Source organism: Lepidochelys olivacea (genome assembly GCF_965140295.1).
Source record: "Lepidochelys olivacea isolate rLepOli2 genome assembly, chromosome: 10".
NCBI lineage: Eukaryota > Metazoa > Chordata > Testudines > Cheloniidae > Lepidochelys > Lepidochelys olivacea.
This window is the reverse complement of record NC_140420.1, coordinates 3,619,475-3,647,123: the sequence shown is the minus strand read 5'-3', so window position 1 is coordinate 3,647,123 and position 27,649 is coordinate 3,619,475. Positions and strand designations below refer to the sequence as shown.

The 27,649-nt window shown below is 52.1% G+C and overlaps 1 protein-coding gene across 1 annotated transcript in view; it reads left to right on the top strand.

Moving 5' to 3' along the window:
* Nucleotides 1-27,649, top strand: part of RAB26 (RAB26, member RAS oncogene family) — a 236,330-nt gene extending 208,681 nt beyond the window's left edge. The window contains exons 6-9 of the mRNA XM_084642053.1: nt 20,332-20,397; nt 23,662-23,718; nt 24,319-24,395; nt 25,090-27,649. Of these exons, the coding sequence (XP_084498179.1) occupies nt 20,332-20,397; nt 23,662-23,718; nt 24,319-24,395; nt 25,090-25,192 (303 nt within the window). The 3' untranslated portion in view covers nt 25,193-27,649. The remainder of the gene's footprint in view (nt 1-20,331; nt 20,398-23,661; nt 23,719-24,318; nt 24,396-25,089) is intronic.

The following is a 27,649-nucleotide window of genomic DNA, read 5'->3' as shown; positions in this document are numbered from 1 at the left end:
GCCCAGTGATGGAGCATCGGTGCCTCCTTCTTAGTCGGCACGTTCATGTGCCCCATCTGCTCTGCTGCTCCGTGCTGCTGATTTCACAGCCTGTGCTCTCGCCGGCGTCCCTGGTCGGAACAAAACGTTCCCACAACTGGCTTGTAAAGCCTGCCGCGGGGTGAATTAGAGATGAGCCTCACGCTTTGCTGAGCGGGCCGCCAGGGGCCCGAGTCGCCGTGCCGCCTTCGGGGGGCACAGTGGGAGGCTGCGATAGGGACCTGGGTGCTCGAGTGTTCCCTCGTTTCCATCCTCTCTTCGCTTCTTGACAAGTGTTTGCAAGCAGCATCTGCCGGCGCCTTGGTGTGTCTAGGGGTTTAGGCCTCACCGTATTCTCCGCCTCGGCATGCCGCTGACAGGGTCCGTTTAAAAATAGATTTGCTGCTGACGCTCTGGCTGTGGTGTCAGATGAGCATGAGCATGATCCCCCCTCTCTCCCTCCATCTGAGGGGTGTGATTTGCCCAGCCCCCTGGAGGGAGGAGGCAAGTGCTGGCTTCAGCACCTTACAGCCACGTCTCCCAGAGCCCTTTGCAGCACTGTTCTTCCCAAAGCACCTTCTTCACAGCACATGCTCAGCACCACTGAAATGCAGCCACTTCTGGGGTGGGAGACCAGCACGCTGGGAAACTTTGTCTCAGGGCGCAGGGGGCCACTCTTTTGGAAAGCAGCCAGAATTCACCGACATCCCCACAGAGCAGCCTGGGCTTGGTTTTTAAGTGGTGTTCAGAGACCCATGCACGGCAAGCGGTGTGAATTCCTCGATCCCGGGTTCGCCAACACATTTGTTCTGTGGGCCAGTGGGGAAAGACCTGCTCCCAGCCCCCCCACTCCTCTCCCTGCGCCCCTGGCCTTTCCACTGCTTGTTCCTCAGAGTTACTGTGCAGCCTGCCAGCAAGGCGTCCCAGGGCCCCGGTGTGAGACACATGGCTCACCCTCAGCAGGGCAGGGGGTGGGAATCCCAGCACCCTGCCTTGGATGTCACAGCCAAGAGAGCTGAACATGCAACAGGGGCTTTGAGGGGCGAGGCCCTAGGTCCAGCGTTCCCGTGCTGCTGGGTCATCACCTTGGGCTGGTGTACGTGCTGAGACGCCACACCACCCTGCCGGGAGCAGCCTGCCTCCTCGCCACGCCAACCTGCTGGAGGGCAGCGCATCCCTTCCCTCCCTCCCCGCCTGGGGGGCAGCACGTCCTTTCCCCCCTCCCTGCCGGGGGCAGCCTGCCTCCTTGCTTCCTGGGGGGCAGCGCATCCCTTCCCTCCCTCCCCGCCTGGGGGGCAGCGCGTCCTTTCCCCCCTTCCTGCCGGGGCAGCCTGCCTCCTTGCTTCCTCGGGGGCAGCGCATCCCTTCCCTCCCTCCCCGCCTGGGGGGCAGCGTGTCCTTTCCCCCCTCCCTGCCGGGGGCAGCCTGCCTCCTCGCTTCCTGGGGGGCAGCGCATCCCTTCCCTCCCTCCCCGCCTGGGGGGCAGCGCGTCCTTTCCCCCCCTCCCTGCTGGGGGCAGCCTGCCCTCTCCCCCTGCCCTCCCTGCTGGAAGTTTCTGGCTGACCGCACTCCAAGTGTTCGATTGAGAATGACCCAGGGTTCATTTCTCTCTTCCAGGCAGCCCCTGGCCACGGCCGGCTTGGCTGGTCGCGTGCGTCTTTGCGCTCTGAGGGGGGCGGTTTTATCTGTGTTCTGTTCTGTGTTCTCGCTCGGCGCCCCCAGGCACGTACCCACACAGCTCCGTCCAAACTGCCCCCCAGCACAGGCAGCCCTGAGCCCTGCCTTGTGCCCCACCTCCAGGTCCCACACAGCACCCTGCGGCTGGGGTGCCTCTGCTGAGGCTGTCGGTAAAAGGCAAAGGAGACGCTCGCGCTGGGGTGGTCTTTGGCCTTGGCTTCACCAGGATCAAGGGGCATTTTGAACTCGAATTCAACCTGCTCTTCCCAGGGATTGACCCCCCACTTTAACACCTGCTGCAAAACACACTTGTTTCTCCTACTCGGGGCGTGGTCTTTGCAGGGTTGGCATCTTCCCTTCAGGAAGTGGACAGACCTTTGGGTCCTGCAACCCACTCCAGACGTTTGGGGTCTCTCCCACCTTTGGCTGGAAGGCTATCCACTCTGGCCCCGTGCAGAGGGCTCCTGGGATGCCAATCCTGCCCGAATCTCTCAGGCCTTTCAGCCCCGTTATCATCCGTGACCCTCGCTCCTGCTGGTCATTTCTGGAAACCGGGATGAAGAGGCCCTGGAGGGAGGGTCTCTGGCGAACACGGTGCTGAGTCGCGCACCCGGGTGGGTTAGGTTGCCATTGGTAACGCTGGTATTTCGTCCTGCTGCGCCTTGTGTGACGTTCCATTTTCCAGCTGCAGTGCAAGGTGGGGGTGCTGCGTGCTCCATAGCCGGGCTCCTGGCTACTTCAGAGACTCACCTCTGTCCCCAAATACTGCCGTGGTACTTACCAGGTGCCTGGCAGAGATGCTGGTACCAGCCCCTGGAATGTGCAGGCTCTGCCCGCCCTTGCTCCCCCAGAGTCCAGCTTCACCGGGGCCAGGGCTGGGGCCGGGGAGGGAGAGTTTGGAGACATCAGGTTTTCTACCTTGGCCCAGCTGGGCTTTGGGATGGGCTAGGAATTAACGTTTTGCCTGCACCCCAGAGCTATGGATGGTGATTTATGCCCCTGGCATGAAGTCAGACAGTGTTTGCAATGAAGGTTATACATCTTCTCCCTGGCCGGCTACCCGCACAGCCCCTCCCATCCTCCCCCCCGCTCCAGAGGGCAGGAATCACTCCTCTTTGATCGCAGTTCTTGCTGCGAGGCCTGGCCTTAGCGCTGCCCTCCTGAAAAGGCCCCATGGATGCAGCAGAGCAAAGAGCATCAGGAGCTAGCCGGGCAACATGCTCTTCAGTGACGCCGGATGGCTCTGGACAGGCCTGCGGCCTTGCTCCTCTGAGGAGGGAATCTAGGAGAGTAGCTGGCCCATGACAGCGGGGGCCCTCATGGTGCTGTCTAAGGAGCTGGCTCTTGGCAGAGATGCAATCATCAGCCATTGGCATTTCACCTGCTGCGTGATGCGGTCTCCAAGCCGGTGCCAGGTCTGTGTGCATTTACTTCTCATTTCCAGGACTGTCACTTACTTTGTCCCATTTCCTGAGGTGGCAGCAGCTGGAGCTATTTATGCTTCTCTAGCGTCTTTCATCCAAGGAAATCAAAACACTTCACGAACCTTCGTTAAGCCTCAACCAGAAACGCTCTGGGGTAGGTGAGTGTTCGCTCCTGTCGCTAATGAAGTGCAGCCACCTCTGGGGTGGGAGAAGCAGTTGAGTGGAGGGGGCGTCAGGGCGGAGCAGGGGGCAGGGCCACGGTCCAGGCACTGGGGCCCACAAAAGATTAGTCCAGCCCTGGGGGTGCTAAGCACCCCACCTATTTTTTTCAGTGTGTGCTTGAGCCCCAGCGTACCCATGGATTCAGCACCTGTGCTCCCAGGGGCTAGTTTGGATCTAGTTGTACGGACAGCGCATCCTCCTTAGCATTGAGCATAGGCAGGACTCTTTCCTAAGGGAATTCCAGTGGAAGGGAAGGAAATTTTTTAATTACCCTGGGTCCTTTGTATTTGCACACGAAGCAAAAATAGTGCAAAGGCCTGTGAAAAACCCCCAAGGAAAGCAGCCCTGCCGTTTGCACATCACTGTTCAGAGAGGCGGCTTGATTGCCAGTGTAGTTCTGTGAAATCACATCCTGACGTAAATGCAAGAGGAGACTGGAGAATCATTTAACTTCCCTCCTTTGCACTCCCCTTTTCTAACCAGTCAGTGTCGTGTAACAGCAGCGAAGGGTTGGTACCGGAAAGGAGGGAGGATAGAGAAATGAGCTTACGTCCATGCATAAATCTTGAATGAAAGCTAACGATAAGAGAGCCCTGTGGGAGCTGTTCACTGCTTTGCGATTGGCTCAGCTCTTGGGGAAGAGGCTTGCTTCAGAGCTGAGCGTAATGAAGTGTGTGAAGAGGCTTTGTAGAAGGCTAAATGTGCCCAGTTTGCGTCTTGCTCTTGATGAAAAAAGAAAAGGAGTACTTGTGGCACCTTAGAGACTAACCAATTTATTTGAGCATAAGCTTTCGTGAGCTACAGCTCACTTCCTCAGATGCATATCGTGGAAACTGTAGCAGACTTTATATATACACAGAGAATATGAAACAATACCTCCTCCCACCCCACTGTCCTGCTGGTAATAGCTTATCTAAAGTGATCATCAGGTGGGCCATTTCCAGCACAAATCCAGGTTTTCTCACCCTCCACCCCCCCACACAAATTCACTCTCCTGCTGGTGATAGCCCATCCAAAGTGACAACTCTTTACACAATGTGCATGACAATCAAGTTGGGCTATTTCCTGCACAAATCCAGGTTTTCTCACATCCCCCCCAACTTTAGATAAGCTATTACCAGCAGGACAGTGGGGTGGGAGGAGGTATTGTTTCATATTCTCTGTGTATATATAAAGTCTGCTACAGTTTCCATGATATGCATCTGATGAAGTGAGCTGTAGCTCACGAAAGCTTATGCTCTAATAAATTGGTTAGTCTCTAAGGTGCCACAAGTACTCCTTTTCTTTTTGCGAATACAGACTAACACGGCTGTTACTCTGAAACCTGTCATTACATACACAGAGACCATGAAACAATACCTCCTCACACCCCACTCTCCTGCTGCTAATAGCTTATCTAAAGTGATCACTCTCCTTACAATGTGTATGATAATCAAGGTGGGCCATTTCCAGCACAAATCCAGGTTTTCTCACCCCCCCCCTTTTTTTTTTTTCCAAAAACCACACACACAAACTCACTCTCCTGCTGGTAATAGCTTATTCAAAGTGACCACTCTCCTTACAATGTGTATGAAAATCAAGGTGGGCCATTTCCAGCACAAATCCAGGTTTTCTCACCCCCCATCCCCATACACACACAAACTCACTCTCCTGCTGGTAATAGGTCATCCAAACTGTCCACTCTCCTTACAATATGTATGATAATCAAGGTGGGCCATTTCCAGCATAAATCCAAGTTTAACCAGAATGTCTGGAGGGGTGGGGGCGGTAGGAAAAAACAAGGGGAAATAGGCTACCTTGCGTAATGACTTAGCCACTCCCAGTCTCTATTTAAGCCTAAATTAATAGTATCCAATTTGCAAATGAATTCCAATTCAGAAGTTTCTCGCTGGAGTCTGGATTTGAAGTTTTTTTGTTGTAAGATAGCGACCTTCATGTCTGTAACTGCGTGACCAGAGAGATTGAAGTGTTCTCCGACTGGTTTATGAATGTTATAATTCTTGACATCTGATTTGTGTCCATTTATTCTTTTACGTAGAGACTGTCCAGTTTGACCAATGTACATGGCAGAGGGGCATTGCTGGCACATGATGGCATATATCACATTGGTGGATGAGCAGGTGAACGAGCCTCTGATAGTGTGGCTGATGTTATTAGGCCCTGTGATGGTGTCCCCTGAATAGATATGTGGGCACAGTTGGCAACAGGCTTTGTTGCAAGGATAGGTTCCTGGGTTAGTGGTTCTGTTGTGTGGTATGTGGTTGCTGGTGAGTATTTGCTTCAGGTTGGGGGGCTGTCTGTAGGCAAGGACTGGCCTGTCTCCCAAGATTTGTGAGAGTGTTGGGTCATCCTTCAGGATAGGTTGTAGATCCTTAACAATGCGTTGGAGGGGTTTTAGTTGGGGGCTGAAGGTGACAGCTAGTGGCTTTCTATTATTTTCTTTGTTAGGCCTGTCCTGTAGTAGGTGACTTCTGGGAACTCTTCTGGCTCTATCAATCTGTGCTGGAAATGGCCCAACTTGATTATCATACACATTGTAAGGAGAGTGATCACTTTAGATAAGCTATTACCAGCAGGAGAGTGGGGTGGGAGGAGGTATTGTTTCATGGTCTCTGTGTATATAATGTCTTCTGCAGTTTCCACAGTGTGCATCTGATGAAGTGAGCTGTAGCTCACGAAAGCTTATGCTCAAATAAATTGGTTAGTCTCTAAGGTGCCACAAGTACTCCTTTTCTTTTTGCGAATACAGACTAACACGGCTGTTACTCTGAAACCTTGCTCTTGATGATGGGTTGTGGCTGGATTTTTTCCATTACTCCCCAAAAAGCGAGAGCTGTGTTGGGCCCCTCTCTTCTCAGGTTGCCACTTGCTGTGGTGGTTTGGATGACTTTTGGAACCTAGCTATGATGAAATGGACTGAGACCCAACAACTCATGCCACAGAGAGGCCACCTGCCTGGAGCAGCTTCACTTTACTGCTGAGTTGGGTTGGATTAAACCTGTTACCTAAAACAACACCTAACTCCTATATAGAGCTTTTTATCAGTAGATTTCAGAGTGCTTCACGGTCTCTAAAGGTCACAGAGATTGAGCTGGATCTGGATTCAACCAAGCAGGATTCGGGGTTGGCATTCTAGCCACTGGGCCACCCTTTCTCCTAGAGAAGTAAAGTACCAGCGTCCCCTGAGCCATTTGGTCCGGCGCTGTCCCTTGTTTAATTTCCTTTTCAGATCTACTCACTGCTCAACTTTTCTCTTAACAAAAGCAGGGGGGGGGAAACCATAAAAAATTAATAAGAGAATCGATGGCCCATCTCGCGCCGAGACTGTGTCGAAATGAAATCGCATTCAGGCTAATGGCCCTAATTAAAGATGTTATTACACAGAGGAAATAAGGAGGAACCAGTGATTAGTAGCAGTGTTTCCTACCCTCATTAAATTGTCCATTCGCCTGGTTTGCTTGTGAATGAGGGTTTCTAAGGCCTGTTCAAAACCAGCTCAGCGACTGGCCTGGGGAGACGCTGGGTAGGAAGTGGCCTGCCAGTGCGACTGTCTCATGAGAGCGCAGTAGATTTGGGTGAGGGGTCTCTGCTCAGAGGGGATGTGGTGAGGGAGCACACACAGGCATTAGCATCTCCTTGGGCTGCGTGATCTAGTTCAGAGCCCTGCGTGATGGCTGGGTGTGTGGGATGCAGTGCAGGCTTCTGGATGGGACACGATACCAAGGTCCTGGCCATTGGTGATTGCACTGTCTGGGGGGCACTGTCTCCCCACCCCCATTTACCGGACTGGGAGTGGGTGGGGTGGGGTCTAGGTCAGCCCCCTGACGGAGCACCTTCCTCAGTGAGAGAGATCTTCAGCTCTAACAACAGACACAACCAGAGGGGAAAAGCCATCCCTGCACCTTCCCCACTGCCCTGTCCTCTCCTGCTTGGCCAAAACTAAGCTCCCCGCCCTCTGTAGCAAAGGCCCCAAAGGCGGAGTTTGCATCTTTGCTGTTTCCCAGGTTTTTGTTTTCTAAAATCCCCAGATCCTCAATATTCATGGTTTTAAAAAAGAAACGTGGGTTGTGTTCTTCCCCACAGCTTGATCTCGTCCTTCGATCTGGTAGTGCCGTCTCTTCGAACTAGCGAGGAGTGTTATTTATTTTGAGTGGCCCTACACATCTCTGACACGCTTTGGCTTCTGTAATATCTGGGAGAAATATTCCAGAGACTCCCTTGATAATGCCAGCCTTGTCAGTGAGGCAGTCAGGTGTTTTTATCCTGTCAGTTCTTTATTTCCAGCTTTGAAAGCTGACAAAACCTTTTGTAAGTCAGGTTCCTTGTTTTCCTCAAGTATTGCTGGATGGGATCCAGCCTAACCGCTTCCGGGTATTCAGAACTCCCTTCCCTGGAAGATGCCCTTCCATTGGGAGGGGGTGATGGCTGACTCTAGAGCCAGCCCTTTTAAGGGGGCGCCAAAGCATAAAACAACTAGATTTGGGGAGCTTGTGCCCTGCGGCTATTCTCCCACCGATGTGCTTGAGAAGATGGTTGTTAGCTCAGCAGCCCAAGCCCTACGAGCCCGAGTCAGTGGATGTGGGCTCGGAGACTCACTGCAGTGGGTCGTCTTTTGCAGTGTAGACGTATCCTGAGTGTCTGAATGAAACACTGAACAAGCATTGTTAACGTTCCCATTAAGAAGAAGACCAGCTCCAAGTGTCTGTGCTCATTATTCCCAATCCTGAGCATCACGGTAGAGCCTAGGGACCAGCTACAACAGAGGAGTAGGTGGTCCTGACCCCAAAGTGCTTCCAGTGTAAATCGTTCACGTTATCTCTCCACTCCAGATGCCCCTGATCACACTGAGCACTTCTCTTTCCACTGGCCTGCTCCTGGCAATCACAGAGCAAGGCGCTGTTCTCCTGTGTGAAGCGGCGTGTCTTGGTCGGACAATCTTGTAGTTATAATTTAAAAAAAAAAAACACCCCCAGTCAAATGTTGTAAGTGATTAAATGACCGCCCACCTAGGACATTTCAGGGGTCCAAGGAGGAGGACACCTGGCTGCCATGTGTAAAAACAGGACTGTTCCAACCAAATTGACATGACACATTACATTTTACATCACTGGTGTCTCAGTAGACTTGTGCAAGGCCCCACAGGAGGGCTGTGGACAGTGTTGAACCTGGATCTGCCATGGCCCAGGCTAGCACCCTAACAACAGGACCAGGCGTCCCTTCCGCCTGCTTCTGATAAAGGCCCCGATCTGCAAAGTGCTTGTCCATTGACTTCAATAGGACCTGTCATGCTTAAAGTTACACACGTGCTTTGCTGGACAGGGGCTGTAATCTGTTTGCCCATCTCAGAGGGAGGCACAGTGCATGTTTCCCAGCTATCACACTCTGGCTAAGTGGGTTCCCTTTGAAAATAGTAATCCCTCCACAGCCCCGTGTTACAGGTGAATCTTCCCTGCATCCTTTTGTCCTACAGGCATGTTAGCTATGCTAATTAATTTAATAAATCCAGTTAGTCCTGGAAAGCACTTTAAGGATGAAAAGCACCATGGAAACACTGACAAATCTTATTATTCTTCAAGGTTTTCACCCTTTTTCTGCTAAGCAGAGCTGGGTGAAAGGGGCAGGTTTGGCATGTTTTGTAGAAATCTCCATTGTTTCGCTCTCAGTCGTTTCCTGGCTCAGAACCGTCGCTTTGTGCAAAATTCCACTCTCTGATCTGAAAAGCTTGCCTGTAGTGTGAATTCCACTTAATCTGAAAGGAACAAGAAAAAGCCAGGCCAAGGAAATCTTTTTGTACCAGTGTGTTTGCTCGTCTCCTGCAGGTTCCTCCCAAGCGGAAGGATTCCCACCTCCAGCAAACGCACGCTAACCTTTGCTCTTCCTTCAGGTTTTCTAGAACAACGTGTTAACACTCGCTGCTTGCTTTGCTAGACGCATCGAGGCCCCTTCTGCCATGACAAGTTGGGCACAGCGGCTGAGCCTCTCTCTTCCCAGCGCTTGGAATGAAATGTTTATCCCACCCTCCCCCGGAAAGCTCTGATTGGAAGTGACACATCCATTAAAAGCAATACACGTTTAGCCCCCGTGCAGGATCTTCCTTGGGCTCGTTGAGTAGGAGCATAGTGTAGCGACAACATTGTGCAGCCAGCCTGAAAGCAACATGGAGCAGCAAGTTTGTTAGAGCCGATTTGCAATGACTTGCCCCGGCCGCAGTTAATGTCCTGGAGACGGTGGAGCCTCTCGGTAGCCTGCTTTCTTTGGCTTGCTTCTGTAACACTGCTGCAGCTCAGCTCCTGCGGCGTTTAGTGGCGGAATAGGGGGGTTCCTGGTAAAACGTCAGCCCAGTGAATCCCATCTCCCCTGCCTGCATTCCCACTTCACCTAGCCTCTGCAGTCTCACCTGCAAAATGGGGCTAATGGTACTTGCCTGCCTCCCGGGCCCCTTGGCTTGCACAGCCTGGTGTGAATATACAGGTGAGCTGAGTCTCATCACTATCACAGGCTCGTCCTGGAGTTTTCCAGCTTGTCCACATGGAGCCAACGCTGCCCTTCTAGTGCCCGCGTGCCAAGCGCCCTCCTTTAAACCCCGCTGCTCTAGGAGTGCCTCCTACAAGCCGCTCGCTTCCTCTTTGCAGCTGCAGGGTGTCCCGGCCGCCCGGCTCCGCAGTTGTCGGGGATGGGGAATGGACACTCCTGGGGCGGGGACCTTGCCTTCAGATGGGTTTGGTCAAGTGCCACGAGCTCTGTCGCTGATCGTAAAGTAACGGGCCCAGAACAGTCCTGCGCTGTTAACGGTTAAAGCCCCTACTTCCTGCTTAGAAGTAATGCACTTGCCAAGCAGTGTCTTCCGTTAGCTTGTCTCCCTCCGCAGCAGCTTTGCTGTCGAGTCAGTGACGTGGGGGGAAAGACTTTTGCTCCCATGCAGTTGTGCAAACATGGTAACTTCACACCACTACAAAGCAGGCTACAGAAGGTGCAATCCAGCTGCAGTTCACTCCCACAGCTGCTAGGCCAGAGAAACCAATCTTGGGGCAGCAGCTTTTCATTCTGCTCCTCACCCTCCAGGGGAAAGACCCTGTCTCCAGCCCAGCCCCAGGACATTTCTGCTGAGTAGGTTGGCGTCTATTGCCCAAAATTGGCATCTATTGCCCAAAAGGCTACAGACTTGGCTTTGGGCTGGGTCCACTGTGGACTCATCCAGAGATTTTCATTAGGGCCAGAAGGTACCATTAAGCCTGCATAACGTAGGCCAGAGAAGAGAGAGGATGCTGATGTGAATCTAAAGGTTGCTGGGAAGACCCCAAGATCTCAATACATCTCCCACGTCTGCTACCTGGCCACAAAAACTTGTGGGACGTATTGTCCTCACCAGTGGTCTTCATAAACTCTGCCCTGTGGTGGCTGACCAGCCATGGAATAGACTCTGGGCTGCATTGTCGAGCCCACAGATGGCTACAATTTTAATTATTCTATTCAAGTCCCCTGTTCGCTCTCAGCCTAATGCGCTGCAGCCAAACCCCGAGACTCTCCCTGAAAAGCTGCTGTCCTCTCGGCCAACAGCAGCCACCGACGGTGCTGAATACTTGAGAAAAAAACCTTTTTGGTGGATGTGGCAAATTGATTGCTGAGGGGTAGTAAAACCAAGCTCTGCATGCAGAGAAGCTTGACAGGCATGACTAAATCCCTCCTTGGAATAATCCGTTGTGTGGAACTCGGCGTAATTCTGCACCCTCTCCGGCACTGGAATCCACCGATTCACTGGTTCCCCAAGGTTTATCATCCACAAACGCAGCCCAGTTATAGCCTGGGAAATTGGCACTGACTCTAAATCCTACTTTTGTCCTTTAAATTGTTGTATTCCGATGAAAGACTCTTGATTCAGGAGCTCTCAGAGAGTTAATTACTTGCCATTTCCTGTTGCCTTTTAAAACGTTCCTTGACACCGAATTATGCCTTGGCCCAGTCCCTTAAATCAGCGATTCTCAGACTTTCAGGCCTCGTGTACCTCCTCGAAAGCTCAGCAGTCCGTGGTGCCCCTCCTCTGTCGCTGTAATCACTGGATTGCTAATGAATTGCCAGCAGTGGCAGAGCTTGAGAACAGCTGCCGTAAGCAGCATGGTCGCTGTGTGCATCGCTGGGTTCACTGCACGATGACTTTAGCAGATTCTTGTGTTTATATACAGTTTTGCACTCACAAAACTCGGTGACCATCTCTCTGAGAAAGGGAGGGTGTTGCATTTAATGGCACCTTGCCTTGTGCTGTCTCCCCCCATGTCATGGGGTCATCGCTCATGCTGTGTGTTGTAGACTTGGCAGCTGACAACCTGATGTATCTGTCTTTGCATTTGAGTCACACTCTCTAACTGCTCCTGTCAGCCAGTCTCTCACACCCTGACCCTGGTGATAATGAGGCTGTCGGATTCAGACAAGCGTGGCATCAGATTCCCATCCGTTCCTCGCCCGCACGCCATCGTGCGGCTCGGGGAGTGTGTTGGCTGGGCTCCGTATGATTACCGAGCCTTTCCCTTCCCACCGGGGCAATTAACCAATTCATTAAAAACACTGTTGGACTCTAGACCTTGAGTGTACAGATAGCAGGGCCCAAGGGAACAAATCGTGAATTTGTGCTGGTGAAAGGAGCTGCATTCGCGCCCCTCCCCAGGCTGAAGGATTCGTTGTCGCCACAACATGGGCAATAACATGCTGAGTGTCTCCCCCACAGCTCCCTGCCAGCATGTCTCAGCCCTGCATGGCAGGGGGAGAGAATTCCATCACGGTGGTCCAGTCGCTCCCGGGCCGGCCCACTGAGGCTGCAGCGTGTAGTGAGGAGCCCTTGGGAAGTCCCAAAGAGCGGGATTGGCAAAGGAGGAGCCTGCTGCATCCCATTCCATATTCTCAGGAAAGGGAGTCAGTGATCAGGTGAGCTGGGACCCAGGGGGTGGATGGACCAGCTGACCTCCAGAAGGAAAAGAGGGCAGAGAATGGAAGCTGTCGCCCTGGGAGGCAAGGGGGGCAAAGACCCAGCCCTTCCCCTTCTCGGAACTCTGCACCGGGGAGAGGGGTCTGCAGGGTCAGGGAAGGCAGAGTGAAAGTGGGGAGAGAATCGGGGCGGGGACAGAGCTGGACTGGCAGGATTGGAGCTGGTGAGCTAGGGGATGTTGGTGGGTGCAGAAGGCTGCGGGGAAGCGGGGAGGGCAGAGAGGAGGCAGGTTAGAGGCAGAGGGCAGACGGAGGGGTAAGGGGTAGTGGCGGGTAGAGATGGGGGCTCTGGTGGGGGCACTTAGTGTCCAGGACCATCCACGTTCCTTAAGGCCCCACAATGTTCCCCACCCCCCCCCACCCCCCCCTGTAATTCAAGCACTGCCTAGCAGCTGAGTCTCTTGTCTAGTACAGCTGAGTGAAGAGTCTGTCACAGGCCAAACCCGGGCTCTGCTACACCACCCATGCAGGGCTTGCTTTGTGGGCAGAGCTCAGGACCCCCGGTCTGTACAGCACCAGGCACACCCGAGTTGGAAGAGCGCAGCCTGGCTTTGCCAAGAGCACTTGGAGACAGGCTGGCAGCTGTCTGGCTCAGCCGGCTTGCTTGCTATTCACCTTTCCTCCTGATCGAATACCAGGGCGCTAATAGGGCAGAACGCGCTCCACACTGCTGTAGGCCAAACACAGGAGTGACACCAAATCAGATCAATTTTTTCCAGTCTAGTCTGCCACTTTGGCAGTCTGTCTAGATCTGTCTGTCCAGCTTCTTAGATGGCACCCACCACTGTGCTATCCTGTCCGCTGGCCTGGGCCTCACTCCCCTGACCTGGGCCCCCTAGACCTGTGTCTAACCCCACTCTCCTGGACTGCACCCCCACCCCCACCCCGTCTCCCCAGTGTTTGTGGTTTGGAGGGAACTGCTCTCATTTGAGGCTGAGCTCAGACCAAAGTCCTGCTTCCAAATGGCCCCAAACTCAGAACTGAACTTGGAAGCTGTAGGTGGCGGGTTCCCCAGCCTGCTCCCCCTGCAGCCGGGGTTTACCCTAGACTGATGCGGGAGGAGGCGGCCGCGCTTCAGCCCCGTGGGAGACAGGAAGCCCCCGCTGCCTTTGCCTTTCACCCGTGGTTCCTGAGAGCTATCAGCCCAGGGAGGCTGGCACAGATCACTTCAGCCTCGGGTTTCCAGGGTGCAACCACCAAAGAAAGGGAATTTAGTAGAAAAGGCAGAGTGCAAACGGGCTCAGGGCCTGCTCTCTGAACCCCAGACAGACTCGACTGTCGGCCCCAGGGGCCCCGGCCCCTGGAGCAGGTTTGGAAGACTTTGCCTGCTAGCGCCCCATGACATGGATGGGTGACCTCTGGCACATGCGTGGGAACTTCCAGTGACTTTGTGTTTCTGTGGAAGGCTTTTACTGTAGGGAGAAGGGTACTTGTTAGCGGGAGCTGTGGGGTAACGTGTAACTGCTAGCAATGCACCGCGTAGCTCTGGGAGAGAGAGCGACATGCAGGTGCTGGCCGTCTGGGGAGATCAGTGGAAGGCCGGGAGCTGGGCAGCCATCAGCCCCCCGGGCAGAGGGGCGGGTGACGTGGGCCCCTGCCCAGAGACGGGTGATGGCTGGAGAGCTGGTTGGGGTGGACCCCGGAGTGCGGGGTACGGGTGCAGTGACGCCAACGCTGGAACGGGCAGTGGCTGCTGGTTTGGGTTTCCTGGGGTTGCTTCAAAGGGGCTGGCCTGGGGGAAGTGCTGTATTAATCCGGCTGCCGCCCCGTAGGGTTCCTGAGACTCCGGCAGGGGAAGGAGTGTCAGTGACTGGAGGTACAGCTGGCCCTTGTATGCCGGGAGCAGACTGATGCCCTTTCCCCACGCGACTCTGCCAGGCCCGGCAGGACGGTCACAGGGCGATTCCTCCCCAGTGCGTCCGCTGCAAGGTCTTCTATGTCTCCAGCTCCATCTAATGTCCAAGAGGGGCATTGCTCATCGTGCGAGCCAGGTGCCCCATACGCAGGGGTCTCCAACCTTTTTACGCCCAAGATCACTTTTTGAATTTAGGGGCAACCCAGGATCTATCCTGCCCCTTCCCCAAGGCCCCGCCCCGCTCACTCCATCCCCCCTTTCTCCGTTGCTCCATCTCCCCCACCCTCATTCACCGAGCTGGCGCAGGGGGCTGGGTTTGGGAGGGGTGCGGGCTGTGGCTGAGGGGTTCACAGTGTGGGAGGGGGCTCCGGCCTGAGCCTGGGGCAGGGGTTTGGGGTGCAGGAGGAGGTGAGGGGGGTGCAAGCTCTGGGAGGGAGTTTGGGTGCAGGAAGGGGCTCTGGGCTGGGGCAGAGTGTTGGGGTGCAGAGGGGGTACGGGGTGCTGGCTGGGGCAGGGGTTGGGGTGCAGGAATGGGTTTGGGTGCAGGAGGGGGATGGGATGCTGGCTCTGGGAGGGGGGCACTTACCTCGGGTGGCGGCACAGCGGGGCTTGGCCCTACTCAGGCACATCGGCACCTCCTCCCCATCACGAGCTGGGCCACCCTGTCAGCCAGTCGTGCACCACGTGGCCACGCCACTCCCTCCAGCTAAAGGGAAAAGGGGGTTGGATACCATTGCAAAGGCTTGAGTTCTTTTTCCTTCCTTTTCTGGATGGTTAAAAATATTTCCAGGGCGGTTGTTGCAACGGGAGTCACAGCAATAACTCGGCATGGAACCCTGAGCCCCCCGGACCTGGTTACGGTTGTAATAGTGAGCAAGGGTTTCATTAACCTTGGGTCCATAAGACACCCCCCCATTTCCACCCAGCCCAAGGCCTAGTGTGGCTGCTGGGAGCACTCTGCCGTTAGCCTCTTCCCTGGCTAGAATTCACCGTGGATGCCTGTCCCATGCTTGTGCTCTCATTTCTGATCCTCAGACGCTCTTTGCTTCTCACCCATTAATCCGTCATTGTTTTGCTGGCCGAGTCGGGGGCAGTGGCTCCGTCAAAGGCCTTTTCGAAAGTGAACCCTCCACCGCTCAGCAAGGGAAGAGTTTGAGGGGTTGGGCTCTGGGCCAGCTCCTGTGGGTAAGAAGTGAGAGGTCGCCCCGAAGTCTCCAGAGTGAAAGCTGCAGCTCTCCTTCCCTGCGGCTGCCTCCCCTGCTGGAGTCTCTCTCACGGGACTGCACTCAGGGCTTGCTTGGCAGTAATGGACAGACAGAGTATTTGAGGCTGCTGGATACAGACAGACCCTGTGGTTGTCTCTGGCTCCAAGACTGATGGACACAGCCTGTGTGGCTTAGTATCACCCTACAGCTTTTGGCCTGCCCTAAGCAGCCTTGGACCGCCCGATGGACTGTGCCACCCCACCTGCAGGACAAGCATGCTGCTGCTAGAGCAGTGACCCCACGGAGGACAGCAGTGGTAGCATGTGGCGGCTAGGCTCTCAGCTGCGATGTGGCGGGAGCACCTCCCAGCGCACCAGCACGGTGGCTCAGCTTTGCAGCCGGTGCACGGAGCACTGAGAAGGCCGGTGCGCTTGGGAAGGGCAGGGTCGCATCTGCTTGCGCTGCTCAGGTCAGTCAGTAAATGACGGGAGTGTTGTCGTTCGTGCATGCAGGGAAGTTGGCAAGTTGTGTCCCTCACCCCAAATACCCTGATTTGTCTGTCTAACCTAAAGCCGAAATCGGACTGCACAGAGTAATGACCGAGGGAGGAGAGTCTACACGTCTGTTTATCTTATACATTGTTTTGGGGGCCCTGAAACAGGCACTGTTAGAGGGGCTGGAGTGCATCATGCCACACAGCACTGGAAAGAGAGGCTCCCAGTCTATTACCATGGAAGATGCAAGTTGTACGGGTGATCTGGACAATGATGCCGAGCAGACAGAGCGCTGCTCCCCAACCTGTCTGACAGCATGGGGTCGCCATCCAAGATCAGACTGAATTTTCGACCGTGCTGTACTGTGCTGGCTGCCAGCCTCCATGCAGGTCGGAAGAATTAGAATCCCAGGGTGTCCGGTTTCAGAGGGGCAGCCGTGTTAGTCTGTATCAGCAAAAACAACGAGGAGTCCTTTGGGCATAAGCTTCCGTGGGCTAAAACCCACTTCGCTGGATGAACCAACCAAGACCACCGCTGTCCACTGAGGCCAGCGAAGGCAGTGCTGCTGCATGGCATGTCTGACCCACACAGAGCCTTCCCTGACTTAGTGCTTGTAGAGAAAAATCTGATCGTTTTGGACAAACGTCCCATTTCAGTATTGTTTTCTCGCTATGGTCTTGATCCTGCACACTTTACTCACCTAAGTACTCTCACTGAGCTCAGTGGGTGAGTAGATTCCTGCTGCTCAGCTCCTGTTACGCTACATCCTTATTGATCCATGATTATAACGAGAGCCGGTGTCCCGTGAATACTGGTGAGTTGGTCTAGGGACTAACATCCACATTATTTTTAAAATTTTGGTAATAACCTCCTAGAAACTGAAGCATTTTCATGATTTTTTTTTCTTTTTAAATCTGAATGTCAGCCATGAAAACAGAACCACCAGCTCCGGTTAATTATTTCTGCTCTTGGTCAGCTAAGGGGGGCGGCAGGTCCAGCCCCCATCAGGACAGGACTGTTGTTGTTTGTTATTTCTCCACATATTTCCGAGTGCACCGTTGGCGTTTCATGCCATCAGAGAACCATCTGGAGCTCTTCCCTCAAAAGGCTTGACTCGCAGCGGGAAAGCTAGGCTAGGCAGCACTGATAAGAAGTCAAGATGGTCAAAAACACTAACTCCACAAGGAAAACAAAAAATCTGATGATAGGCCCCTTCTTGGCGGGAGAATGACTCTAATTCCAGCCCAGCCCTTCAGAGGGAAGGGAGATAAAACCTGGTTATCGAATGATTCTTGGATGCAAGACATTAATTTCAGCCTTTAAAAAAAGCACAGGAAGAATAGCAGGGTAATAAGCATATGACTCAAATGGCCTTCAAGGTAGAAATTGATCAATTTAGTTTTAAAATTCTTGTTAAGTGGCTACAGGGGCCCCGAGTTCCGAGTGACTGTTATTAGACTGCATCAGAGGCAGGCTCAGAGAAGCAGAGGAGAGAAGCATAGGTCCATCAATGGCTATTAGCCAGGATGGGCAGGGATGGTGTCCCTAGCCTCTGTTTGCCAGAAGCTGGAATTGCGTGATAGGGGTTGGATCACTTGATGATTCCCTGTTCTGTTCATTCCCTCTGGGGCACCTGCCATTGGCCACTGTCAGAGGACAGGATACTGGGCTAGATGGACCTTTGGTCTGACCCAGTGTGGCCGTTCTTATATTAAGCAGTCGTCTTGGCTTTAGGGCTGCACCCAGAGCAGGAACAACCTGCCAAAGACTGCATTCACTAATCTTTAGTAGGGTCTGTTAATACATCAGTGAAGTGCCCCACTCCTCTGAGAATCAGCAGCCATCGGGAATCCAGCCCAGCTGCTCTGCCCTCTCCTGAACAGAGTTTCAAGCAAAGGTCATAGAGAGACTTTGCCTGGTACAGAGATGAGAGGGACCATGACATGGAGAGATGTGTGAGTCCTGGCCTGCCAGGGCCGGCTGTCTGAAGGCACAGTTGCCCAGTAGTCGGCACAGGGGCTTGTGAGTCAGGACGCCTGGGTTCTGTTCTGGCTGTGATGCTGCTGGTGTGTGAGAGATCTTGGGCAAGTCAGACAGGATGGTGATGAGGGCAACAGCAGTACTGAGAGAGCAGATGCCTGCGCTCGGTTCCTGTCTGACCCGTAGCTAACCCTGGCAGAGGGAGGCGCGGCACTTGGGGAGCCTGGGATGGAAGGTGCTCTGTCTGTGACCCACTCCCAGAGGCGCCGGGGCAATTTTTACAGTGCAGGCGCTGAAGTCGGAAACCGTATGTTAAGGTTGTTAGTACTACTTCCCGCCAGGGGGTGCAGCAGACTCCTAGTTCCAGCAGCTGTGCCCCTGCTGCTGCTGCCTTGTCTAGTCAGCATGCAGAGGAGGAGATGCTCCTGGGGAGGAGGGTGAGGGCTGCCCTCCATATCCCTGAGAGAGAGGAGGCAGCCACTCTTTGCAAGCCCTCTCCCAAGGGCCATTACCTGTGATGGATGCTGGCTGCGTTGCAGGCGGGTTGTATGAGCTCTGCCATTTCCCCCTGCAAATCCTCTGGGTGCGAAGGCATTTGGAATCCTGCTCCAATCACTCATTTCACCTCTTAAACAAACCAACCCCAAAGCCTCCACCTCCATGGGTTATTGATGGGAAATGCAACCTAGATGGAGCTATTATAAGGGCGGGGGGGGTGCATAACTGGTTGGAAAACCATTCACAGAGCGTAGTTATCAGTGGTTCACAGTCATGCTGGAAGGGCATATCGAGTGGGGTCCCGCAGGTATCGGTTCTGGGTCCGGTTCTGTTCAATATCTTCATCAATGATTTAGGTAATACCATAGACAGTACATTTATAAAGTTTGCTGATGATACCAAGCTGGGAGGGGTTGCAAGTGCTTTGGAGGATAGGATTAAAATTCAAAATGATCTGGACAAACTGGAGAAATGGTCTGAAGTAAATAGGATGAAATTCAATAAAGACAAATGCAAAGTACTCCATTTAGGAAGGAACAATCAGTTGCACACATAGAAAATGGGAAATGACTGCCTAGGAAGGAGTACTGCGGAAAGGGATCTGGGGGTCATAGTGGACCACAAGCTAAATATGAGTCAACAGTGTAATGCTGTTGAAAAAAAACCGAACACCATTCTGGGATGTATTAGTAGAAGTGTTGTAAGCAAGACACGAGAAGTAATTCTTCTGCTCTAGTCCACGCTGATATGGCCTCAGCTGGAGTACTGTGTCCAGATCTGGGCACCACATTTCAGGAAAGATGTGGACAAATTGGAGAAAGTCCAGAGAAGAGCAACAAAAAATAATTAAAGGTCTAGAACACATGACCTGTGAGGGAAGATTGAAAAAATTGGGTTTGTTTAGTCTGGAGAAGAGAAGACTGAGAGGGGACATGATAACAGTTTTCAAGTACATAAAAGGTTGTTACAAGGAGAGGGAGAAAAATTGTTCTTCTTAACCTCTGAGGATAGGACAAGAAGCAATGGGCTTAAATTGCAGCAAGGGTGGCTTAGGTTGGACATTAGGAAAAACTTCCTAATTGTCAGGGTGGTTGAGCACTGGAATAAATTGCCCAGGGAGGCTGTGGAATCTCCATCATTGGAGATTTTTAAGAGCAGGTTGGACAAACACCTGTCAGGGATGGCCTAGATAGTCCTGCCATGAGTGCAGGGGCCTGGACTAGATGACCTCTCCAGGTCCCTTCCAGTCCTATGATTCTATGAAAATTGTTCCTAGACACCCTTCCCCTCAACCCAGCCTCCCCGCCGTGCAGGGTAAATGTGCTGAGTGTGTCCCTGCTCTCGGCAGCCCTGAGCCTTAATGGCAGGGCCCAGCAGGGTCTATCTTGTTAGTGTTCCTGGTGTCTGCAGTCAAAGAGCCGCTCTCCAAGCAACAGCAACGTGCCCTTGTTGATACGTGCCCTTGCAGCCAGAAATCTGTCTTTTTCTTGTAACGATTTAATCAGTCCCCCAGCTGTCCTGCCCCTGTAAATCAGAGGCTGCACGCCAGGGGGTGCTCAGCTCCACAGGACTGTGTTACATCACTGAGGGCAGAGGGAGATGCTGAGACTTACCCAAACTTCTTCCAGTAGGTTGTGTAGCCTCGTTCATCATGACTTTAGGAAATGCATGCGCTATAGGGGACTGAGTCTGTCTCCCTGCAGGTCCCCCAGTAAGATGTTAAAGGGATGCTGTGTTTGATCTTAGAGGAAAGGCCACAATCATGTGAATAGCAAAACATGGCAATCAGATAGCACGTGTGTATGAAGTGAATGGATCAGATGTCTCCCACCGCCAGGGCTGGGCATGTCCCCCGGGTGGCAGGCCTGGGAAGCGGGTAGCTTTGTGAACTGGCCCCACTGCAGCCTGCTCCCTCTTGGAGCTCCTCCGTCCGGAATTGTCTCTACCCATGCTGTGCAGCCTCTGTTCTCTTTCCCTCCTAGGCGTGGCTGACTGAGATCCATGAATACGCACAGCAAGATGTGGTCCTCATGCTCCTGGGAAATAAGGTGAGTTGGGCCCGGCCACGTAGCCAAGCTAGTTTCCAGGCAGTCACGCTGTCTCATTGCCAGTCAGGTCCAGGACGCCCCCCGCCTATGGGAGCTCCACCGTAATGGGCATTAACCATCTGCAGATGTGGTTTCAAAGCCTAACATTGGCCTGAAATGTTGGAGGCTCTTGAGAGCCCAGGGATGCCTTCATCTCGAGCTGGCAGGAAATCCGCTTTGTTCTTTATGCTCCGTGATGCAGGCATCACTCAGAGCTGGGGAACCTCCCCAGGAGGCTTCTGGTGCTGCTGGGCCCTCAGCAAGGTCTCTTAGCAAATGTAAGCAGGAGAATTAAGTTATGGGGGATGCAGACTGGGCTAAATGTCCAGCAGTGCCCTGCCCTCACTGTGCTGCGGCATTTGCTGGTCCAAGGGCCTGACCCTTACCAGTGATTGGGCTCCCTTTCTGAGTATCCAAATTACCAGCTGCGTGAGTGACCCTGGGGTGAGGTGGCCAGTTACTGACATGGAGGTGAGCGGGGTCCTGTGTCTGGGGAGGTCTGTGTTGGCAGAGCCCTGTTCATCTGACTCAGCTGGTTTGCAAAATTGGGATGTGTGATACTGCTTGGGGGAAACTCCCGTTTTTTCACTTTGTTACATCGTTGCCTGATGTCAGCATGCCCAGACCCTACTGTACAGAGTTAGTGATGCTTAGGGCATCTATCCCCTCTTTGCTCCAAGGATCTTGAGGCACTTTGCAGACACTGGGCCCAGTCTGCTAACAGATTTTGCTGGCTTCCACTGTGGGGGGAATGTGGGCTGCAAGCCCCTGTACGCCGCTGTAGTGCAGGCCCTTACTACAGTGACAGGGGGCGTTTCCGTCGCTGTATTAAATCCACCCCCTGGTCAATGGAAGATTTCTTCCATTGACCTAACGCTGTCTACAGTGAGGTGAGGTTGACCTAATTACATTGCTCGGGGCTGTGAAGAATTTTGCACCCTGTGTGATGTAGCTACTTGACCTAAGTTTAGAATCCTAGACCTCATAGATCCATAGTCTAACCCACTGCGAAGATCCAGGATTTATTGTGCATAAACCTTCCAAGACAGACAGCTCCAGCCTCCTTTGGAAAACCTCCAGTGAAGGAGCTTCCACGTCCTCCAAAGGCGTCTGCTCCATTGGCCGACTGTTCTTACAGTTAGGGAGTTTTTCCTGAGATTTAATCTAAATACTATAGTTTGAACACGTTGCCTCTTGCCCTGCCCTCTGTGGCAAGAGAGAACAACTTTTCTCCATCTTTTTTATAGCAGCCTTTCAAGTATCTGAAGACTACGATAGATGTCCCCCCTTAATGTCCTCTTTTCTAGAGGTAGCCCAGGTTGGGTCTGTGAGTTATTACTTGGCCAGTGTTTGATTCTTGGGTGCCTATGAAATGAGAGGTGCTTTCCATGGGTAGGCTCCGGAGGAACAGGGGCATGTTCAGTATGGAACACACAGGCCTGTTTGGAGACCTGCTTTACTGAGCTGCTTTACTGAGTTTCTTCCCTAGTCTACAAAGCGGGTCCTGAGTGGGAGGAATGAAGAGGTGTCCGTAGAGCCTGGCTATATGTCAGTCCCTGCCTGTGGGGATCCATGATCATGCTTCTCTGAGGGTTGGTTCAGCACTTGCTTTCCCTCCTGAGCAGCGGAGATCCGGACGGACAGATCCTTGCCTTCTCTCTCTTTAGTGATAAACATTGGGACACCTAAACAGTGGTCAGCCGCCTGGCCAGGAGTCAAAGGGCCAAACCCGACTTGCTCGTGAACTAGCGTGGATCCCAATCAGCTGCATCCTCAACCTGGGCAGCTCCCAGTAAGACCAGGTGCCCTCTGGATCCAAGCAGCCTGATGCTTCTCTGGCTGCTCCCCTAGGTTTGCTCCCCTGGGTTTGAGAGCAGGAGCTGTGCTACCCAGAGCCAGGCACACTTGTCACATTCTTCTCTAATACCAGACTCCAATTTTGCCGGCCTGAGACTGTTCCCTCCTTCATGTCATAAGAGTTGATTTGCAAGAACATTACAGAAGCCCTCCCAGGAACAGTGAATTGGAAGCAAAGCTTCGGGAATTAAAAGAATCGTTCTTGTCTTCATTCAGATCTCACTTACAAATCCCGCCTTAGCCTTTCCGTTCCGGTTACCAGGGAGGGGGCTGCTGCCGGAAACAAGAGGCCAACTCCAACACAGTGCTGGTTGTTTCCGCTAACCTAAGTGAATTACAAACACTTCTTGTTTATTGCATCGTGCCAGCAGCTGGATGATGAGTCTGATCGGGACCTGCCTGCATCTGCCTGGGTGTGCATGGACCAGTGGTCTATTGAAGGGCCTCTCTTGTTCGTTCCGGGGTGTCTCTAGGAACTTCTTTGAAGTGAATACCTTTGTGAGCCTGTCTGGAACTCGCTGAATTTAATTTCTACTTCAGCCTACTCTTCCACACCCTCAGGGTACATTGCTGTCCACCCCTTACCCCCATGCATGGCTCCTTCCCCTTTATCTACAGAGCAGTGACCTGGCGATTGACCTGGATTGATTGTATCTTTGCTGGGTAGGGATCAAACATCAGATGTGTGCTTGTTTCCCTGTTGAATCGGTTTAGGGCAGCCCTGCCACTCCATCCATTCACTGCAGGAGACTCCTTGGACAAGTGTGGCTTTAATCTCTCTCCGGGGCTAAAGCCAAGTGTGCGTCGATTCATTACTTAGTTCTCCAACTCGATAATTCTAGTCTTTCTGCCCTGCTATGGAGCCGTCATTCAAGGATCTCAGAGCATTCAACAGGCATAAGTTAATGCTGTCTCCCATCCCCCCTGCAACACCGGGAAGTGTTCGTCTCTCCGTGTTATAGACGGGAAATTGAGGCACAGAGTAGCTAAGTGGATTTGTTCAAGGCCAAGTTAATGACAGAGCCGTGGATGGAACCCAGGAGTCCCAATTCTCTCTTTTGCTCTGCGCATTAGACCATATGCCCCCTTTCCTCGAGCAACAAGTCATGGCACAGAAATCGCAGCCTTAGCCCTCCTTGTGCTTTCCCGGCTCCAACAACTCAAGCTGATCTCCCCAGCGCATGTATGGGAGAAAAGACACCACCTCCTTTGGCCCAGCTCTCTTGTCAGTGAAGTGAAATGTGATTTACTGGTGACGCTGCGGGGGGCGGGGATGCTGAGTGACTGCACTATTCATGTCTGTGTCAGCCCGCGCTCCTTAGCTCTGCTGATCCATTGCAAATTGCTCTTTGTTGTTATCGCTGCTAGGTGGATTCGACCCAGGACAGAGTGGTAAAAAGGGAAGACGGAGAGAAATTAGCCAAGGTACGTGTGTCCTTGCAGCCCAAGACTTTGCCCAGATAAATTAGCTGCTGCTTGCACTTGCTTGGGAAAGTTGCATTTACAGTTAAGCTATGAGGCTACAGCCGCTAAACAATGAGTCTCCGGGGCTGAAGGCTGGTGCAGGGGCCAGTCTGTAGTGGGAAGGAGCCTGCGCAGTGCTGCCTTGCATGGCCTGGCTTTTTCATTTCTTGTGTTTCTTTCCCCTCTCTCTCCTCTCCCTTCTCCCACTCTCTGCCTCTCCTTGTGCTTTCCCAGCCCCTTCTCACCCCTCACGCTGCTCTCGCTTCGCCGCCTCGCTGCTGTTTTCAGTGCTTGGCAGAATAACCCTCCCCCTCCTGGTATTTTTCCTAGCAAACCCTCCTGTCCTCCCAGGGTTTCCCCTAAAGGCCACGTTCCCCTCAAGACCACTCTCTGGCAGAGTCCGATTCCAAAGCCTCTGTCACTTTGCACGTCTGGAGTCAGACAGGTTTGTTAGGGACTGTGTCTGGAGCTGGGCTCTCTTGTACCAAGCAGACAGCATGAACCCGTGGCCTGTCCTGGGCCACTGATGGGTCTCGTACTGAGACGAGTCTTGTCTTGCAGGAGTACGGAGTGCCCTTCATGGAGACCAGCGCGAAAAGCGGCTTGAATGTCGACTTGGCCTTTACGGCCATCGCAAAGTAAGTTAACTGTCCTACTGCTGCCTCTCCTGTTGGAATGCAATCTGCACCGCTCCCAGTTCTCCGCTCCCTTCCCGCACTGACTCAAAACGAGTGTTCAACACTGAAACAGAAACCACAGCCTGCCATTGCATGGCATTATCCTCTATCTTAGCATGCCACGGTACAGTGTGGGTCAACTAGCTTCACCCCCAGGCCTCCTCTGTCACCAAGAAATAATCACAGCCCCCATCTTTAAACCAGCCTCTGGGATTTGTTTCTCTTTTGTATACGCAGGGGAAAGTTCTGAGAAATGGCCATAAAAACCATTGAAGTTGACTCCTGAATTCCATTAATTTTTGGTACCAATCATATCTAAGGAGCAAGATGAGTTGATTCTGAGGCTTTTTCTTGCATTGTCTTGCATCTAAGACTGATTTAGGAAAGCATTTAAACATATTTAACTTGATGTCTGAAACGTAACTTCAATGGGACTTTAACCATGTGCTTAAGTGCTTTCCTGAGTAGAGATGCTTTCCGGAACCGCAGCCTAAGTACCTAGCCCAGCCCAGCCCAGCCCAGCTTAGCTTGAGAATGAGCCACGGCCCACGGCACTGCGATGAAGACGGCATTAATAAAGCTTTTCCCCGCCTGTGATTTGCTCCCGGGGGTTCCTTTTACAGGCAAAGCGATAACCTGTCTGTCTCTCCTGCAGGGAGCTGAAACACAGGTCCATGAAGCTGCCCAATGAGCCCAAATTCAAGCTTCATGACTACGTGAAGAAGGAAGTCAGAGGCTCAGGATGCTGCAGATCCTAAAGCGCAGGCTCCAGCAGCCAGGGCAGCTGTATAGAGACTCACGCCAAGTGTTCGTGTGCCACACTCCCTCCTTGTGGACAGTATGTGCATGTGTGTTCGTTGTCTGTGTATTCTCGTAACGGTGAGCTGAGACGTGGCGTGAAAAGAGCAGAAGAAAAGGCTCTGTCCTGGCAGCCCCGACGCTGGCTCTGGTGCAGCCACTTCATTCCAGGCCCCGCGGCCCAACACCCCATTGTAGTAGTAGTCCTTAATTACATGCTGTGATCGCTTCGGGGGGGTGTAAAACTTCAAGTTCCTCCCAGGGGGACAAAACCATCTGTCCCACGTCAGTCACTGGGGACCTGTCCATTCCTGCGAGCTAACGGTTGCTAATCCTGACATGGGTTTGACGCAGACTTTCTCCAACGCGTCCAAAGAGGAGTTTGGTATTGGTCCACACGCACACCTAGACATCAAGAACTCCTGTTATCATGGGGACTCTTGATACTTACTCCCTCTGTGGCCTTGGGCAAGTCATTTGACCGCCTTGTGCCTCGGTTTCCCCACCTATAAAATGGGGATGATAATACTTACCCAGCAGCAGAGAGCATTGTGAGGATAAATGTTCAAAAAGCTCTATAGAAGTGCTAGGTATTATTATATGACTGAGGGAAACTTTCCCCCACTCATAACTGTTTCTGGGCTACCCCGCTCCATTCCATTTTTCTTTTCCCACTTGGGATTCAATTATGAAAACATTTTGGCCCAGGGTACATTTTGTGTGTATTATAGATCTATATACATGCCCAAGAGAGATCTCTGTTTTCAAGGCAAACATTTTTGTAGTCTCTCCCTTGTTACATACATCAGTTTTACCATGTTGTGTAATATATATTCCTTGCTAGAGCCTTCTCCTGCTCTGCCCTGCAAAAGACAAGAGCTTAGCTATCTTGTTTTGAGTAAGCTCCTGCAAACGTACCTGTTGAACAGAGAAACCCTGATTGTTTACATGTTTGATAAAGGCTTTTGCTCTCCATTATTGCTGTTTCTAGTATTCTGAGTGAGTAAAAACCCCCAATGTATTGCAGCTTATTCTAACTATCCTAACGTGGCTGATAGCGTTTTCAGACTGCCATGCTGCTTTGATTTCTTTAAAACTCTTTTGGGATAGATCTTGCTTTCAGCTAAAGAAAACCAAGGAGAATGCTATAGGTTTTAACTGTACAGGTTTGTTAAAAGCCCTTTGCCAGCACTGTTCATTGGAATCCCCCGCCCCTTTGTCTTTTAGCAGTGTTATTTTTGTAATGTACTTCTAAATGCAATGTTTGGGAGAGTTGAGAGACATTGTTGCCAAAAGGGGATTTTTAACTGCAGATAGTTGCAAATTTCATATTTATGACTATCAGGGTTAATTGCACTGACTTTCCCAACACCACTTTAATTGTGAAATAAAAAGTTCTTTTAATCAGCAAATCAAATCCCCACCAGCTGCAAGCCGGTTGGGGAATACTTAGCTCATTAAAATCAACCCCCTTGTTCTATTCAGCTGAACCAAGTTAAGTTGGGATGCTGCATTCTGTCCACACCTAAACCTTGCTCCTGCCAAGGGGAGCTTGGAGTTTGAAAGGAACGCAGGATCCAGGCACAGCCACTGAAGCAATGGTCTCAGGCTGCAGAGAAAGTCACTTTTCTACAATGAACTACTTTAATGGTGAGTGTTGTACAAAGAATTGCAGATACTCTGTTAAGGTCAGTCTGATGCATTTTTAGTAGCAGCGTAAGGGCAAGGAAGAGTCCTAAAAAGAAAAGTTGCAAGCCAGGCCTCGTCAAAACATGGCAATTATTTTCCCCTGGAAATTTTGAAATTTTTCCTTAAATTTCTCATTAATTTTTTTCAGATTTTTGCTTAAAACCTGTAAACAGATTTTTTTTTATTTTCATAAACCAAAAACCATGTTTTCCTTCAAAACAAACAAAAAAAAATGTACCAAAAAAAAGTTTGATTTGTTTTTTTGTCAAAAAATGTTTTGATGAAAATCTTTGGACTGCAGTAGTTAACATGATGTGAACCTTGGCCTGAAGAGGGAGATGCTGATAAATCCCAGCTCTCTGCTATAAATAACTGACCCCACCAGGCGTGTTATTGGACAGGACTCAGTATGCTGTTCTGCAAGTGTTTGCAGGTAACTAAATGCGTCATGCGGACCGCACTTCCGGGCAGTTGTCTCCATGCAGCTGGTGTGCCCTGTAGCAGGGCCCAGTGAAGTGCAACGACTGTACTGGATTCAGCAAACTTGTCTGATCCTCTCCTGGTCAGAGCTGTGTCTGAGAGATCATAGAAGCCAAATGCAGGGAACAGTGTGTTTTTGAAAAGATGCAAGTGGACAGCATGTTTTAATTGGCATTTGTTCAGCAGTGCAAAGATGGTTTAAGATCTCTTGCCTATTCTCCAAATAAACTATTTTGCGTGAGTAAATA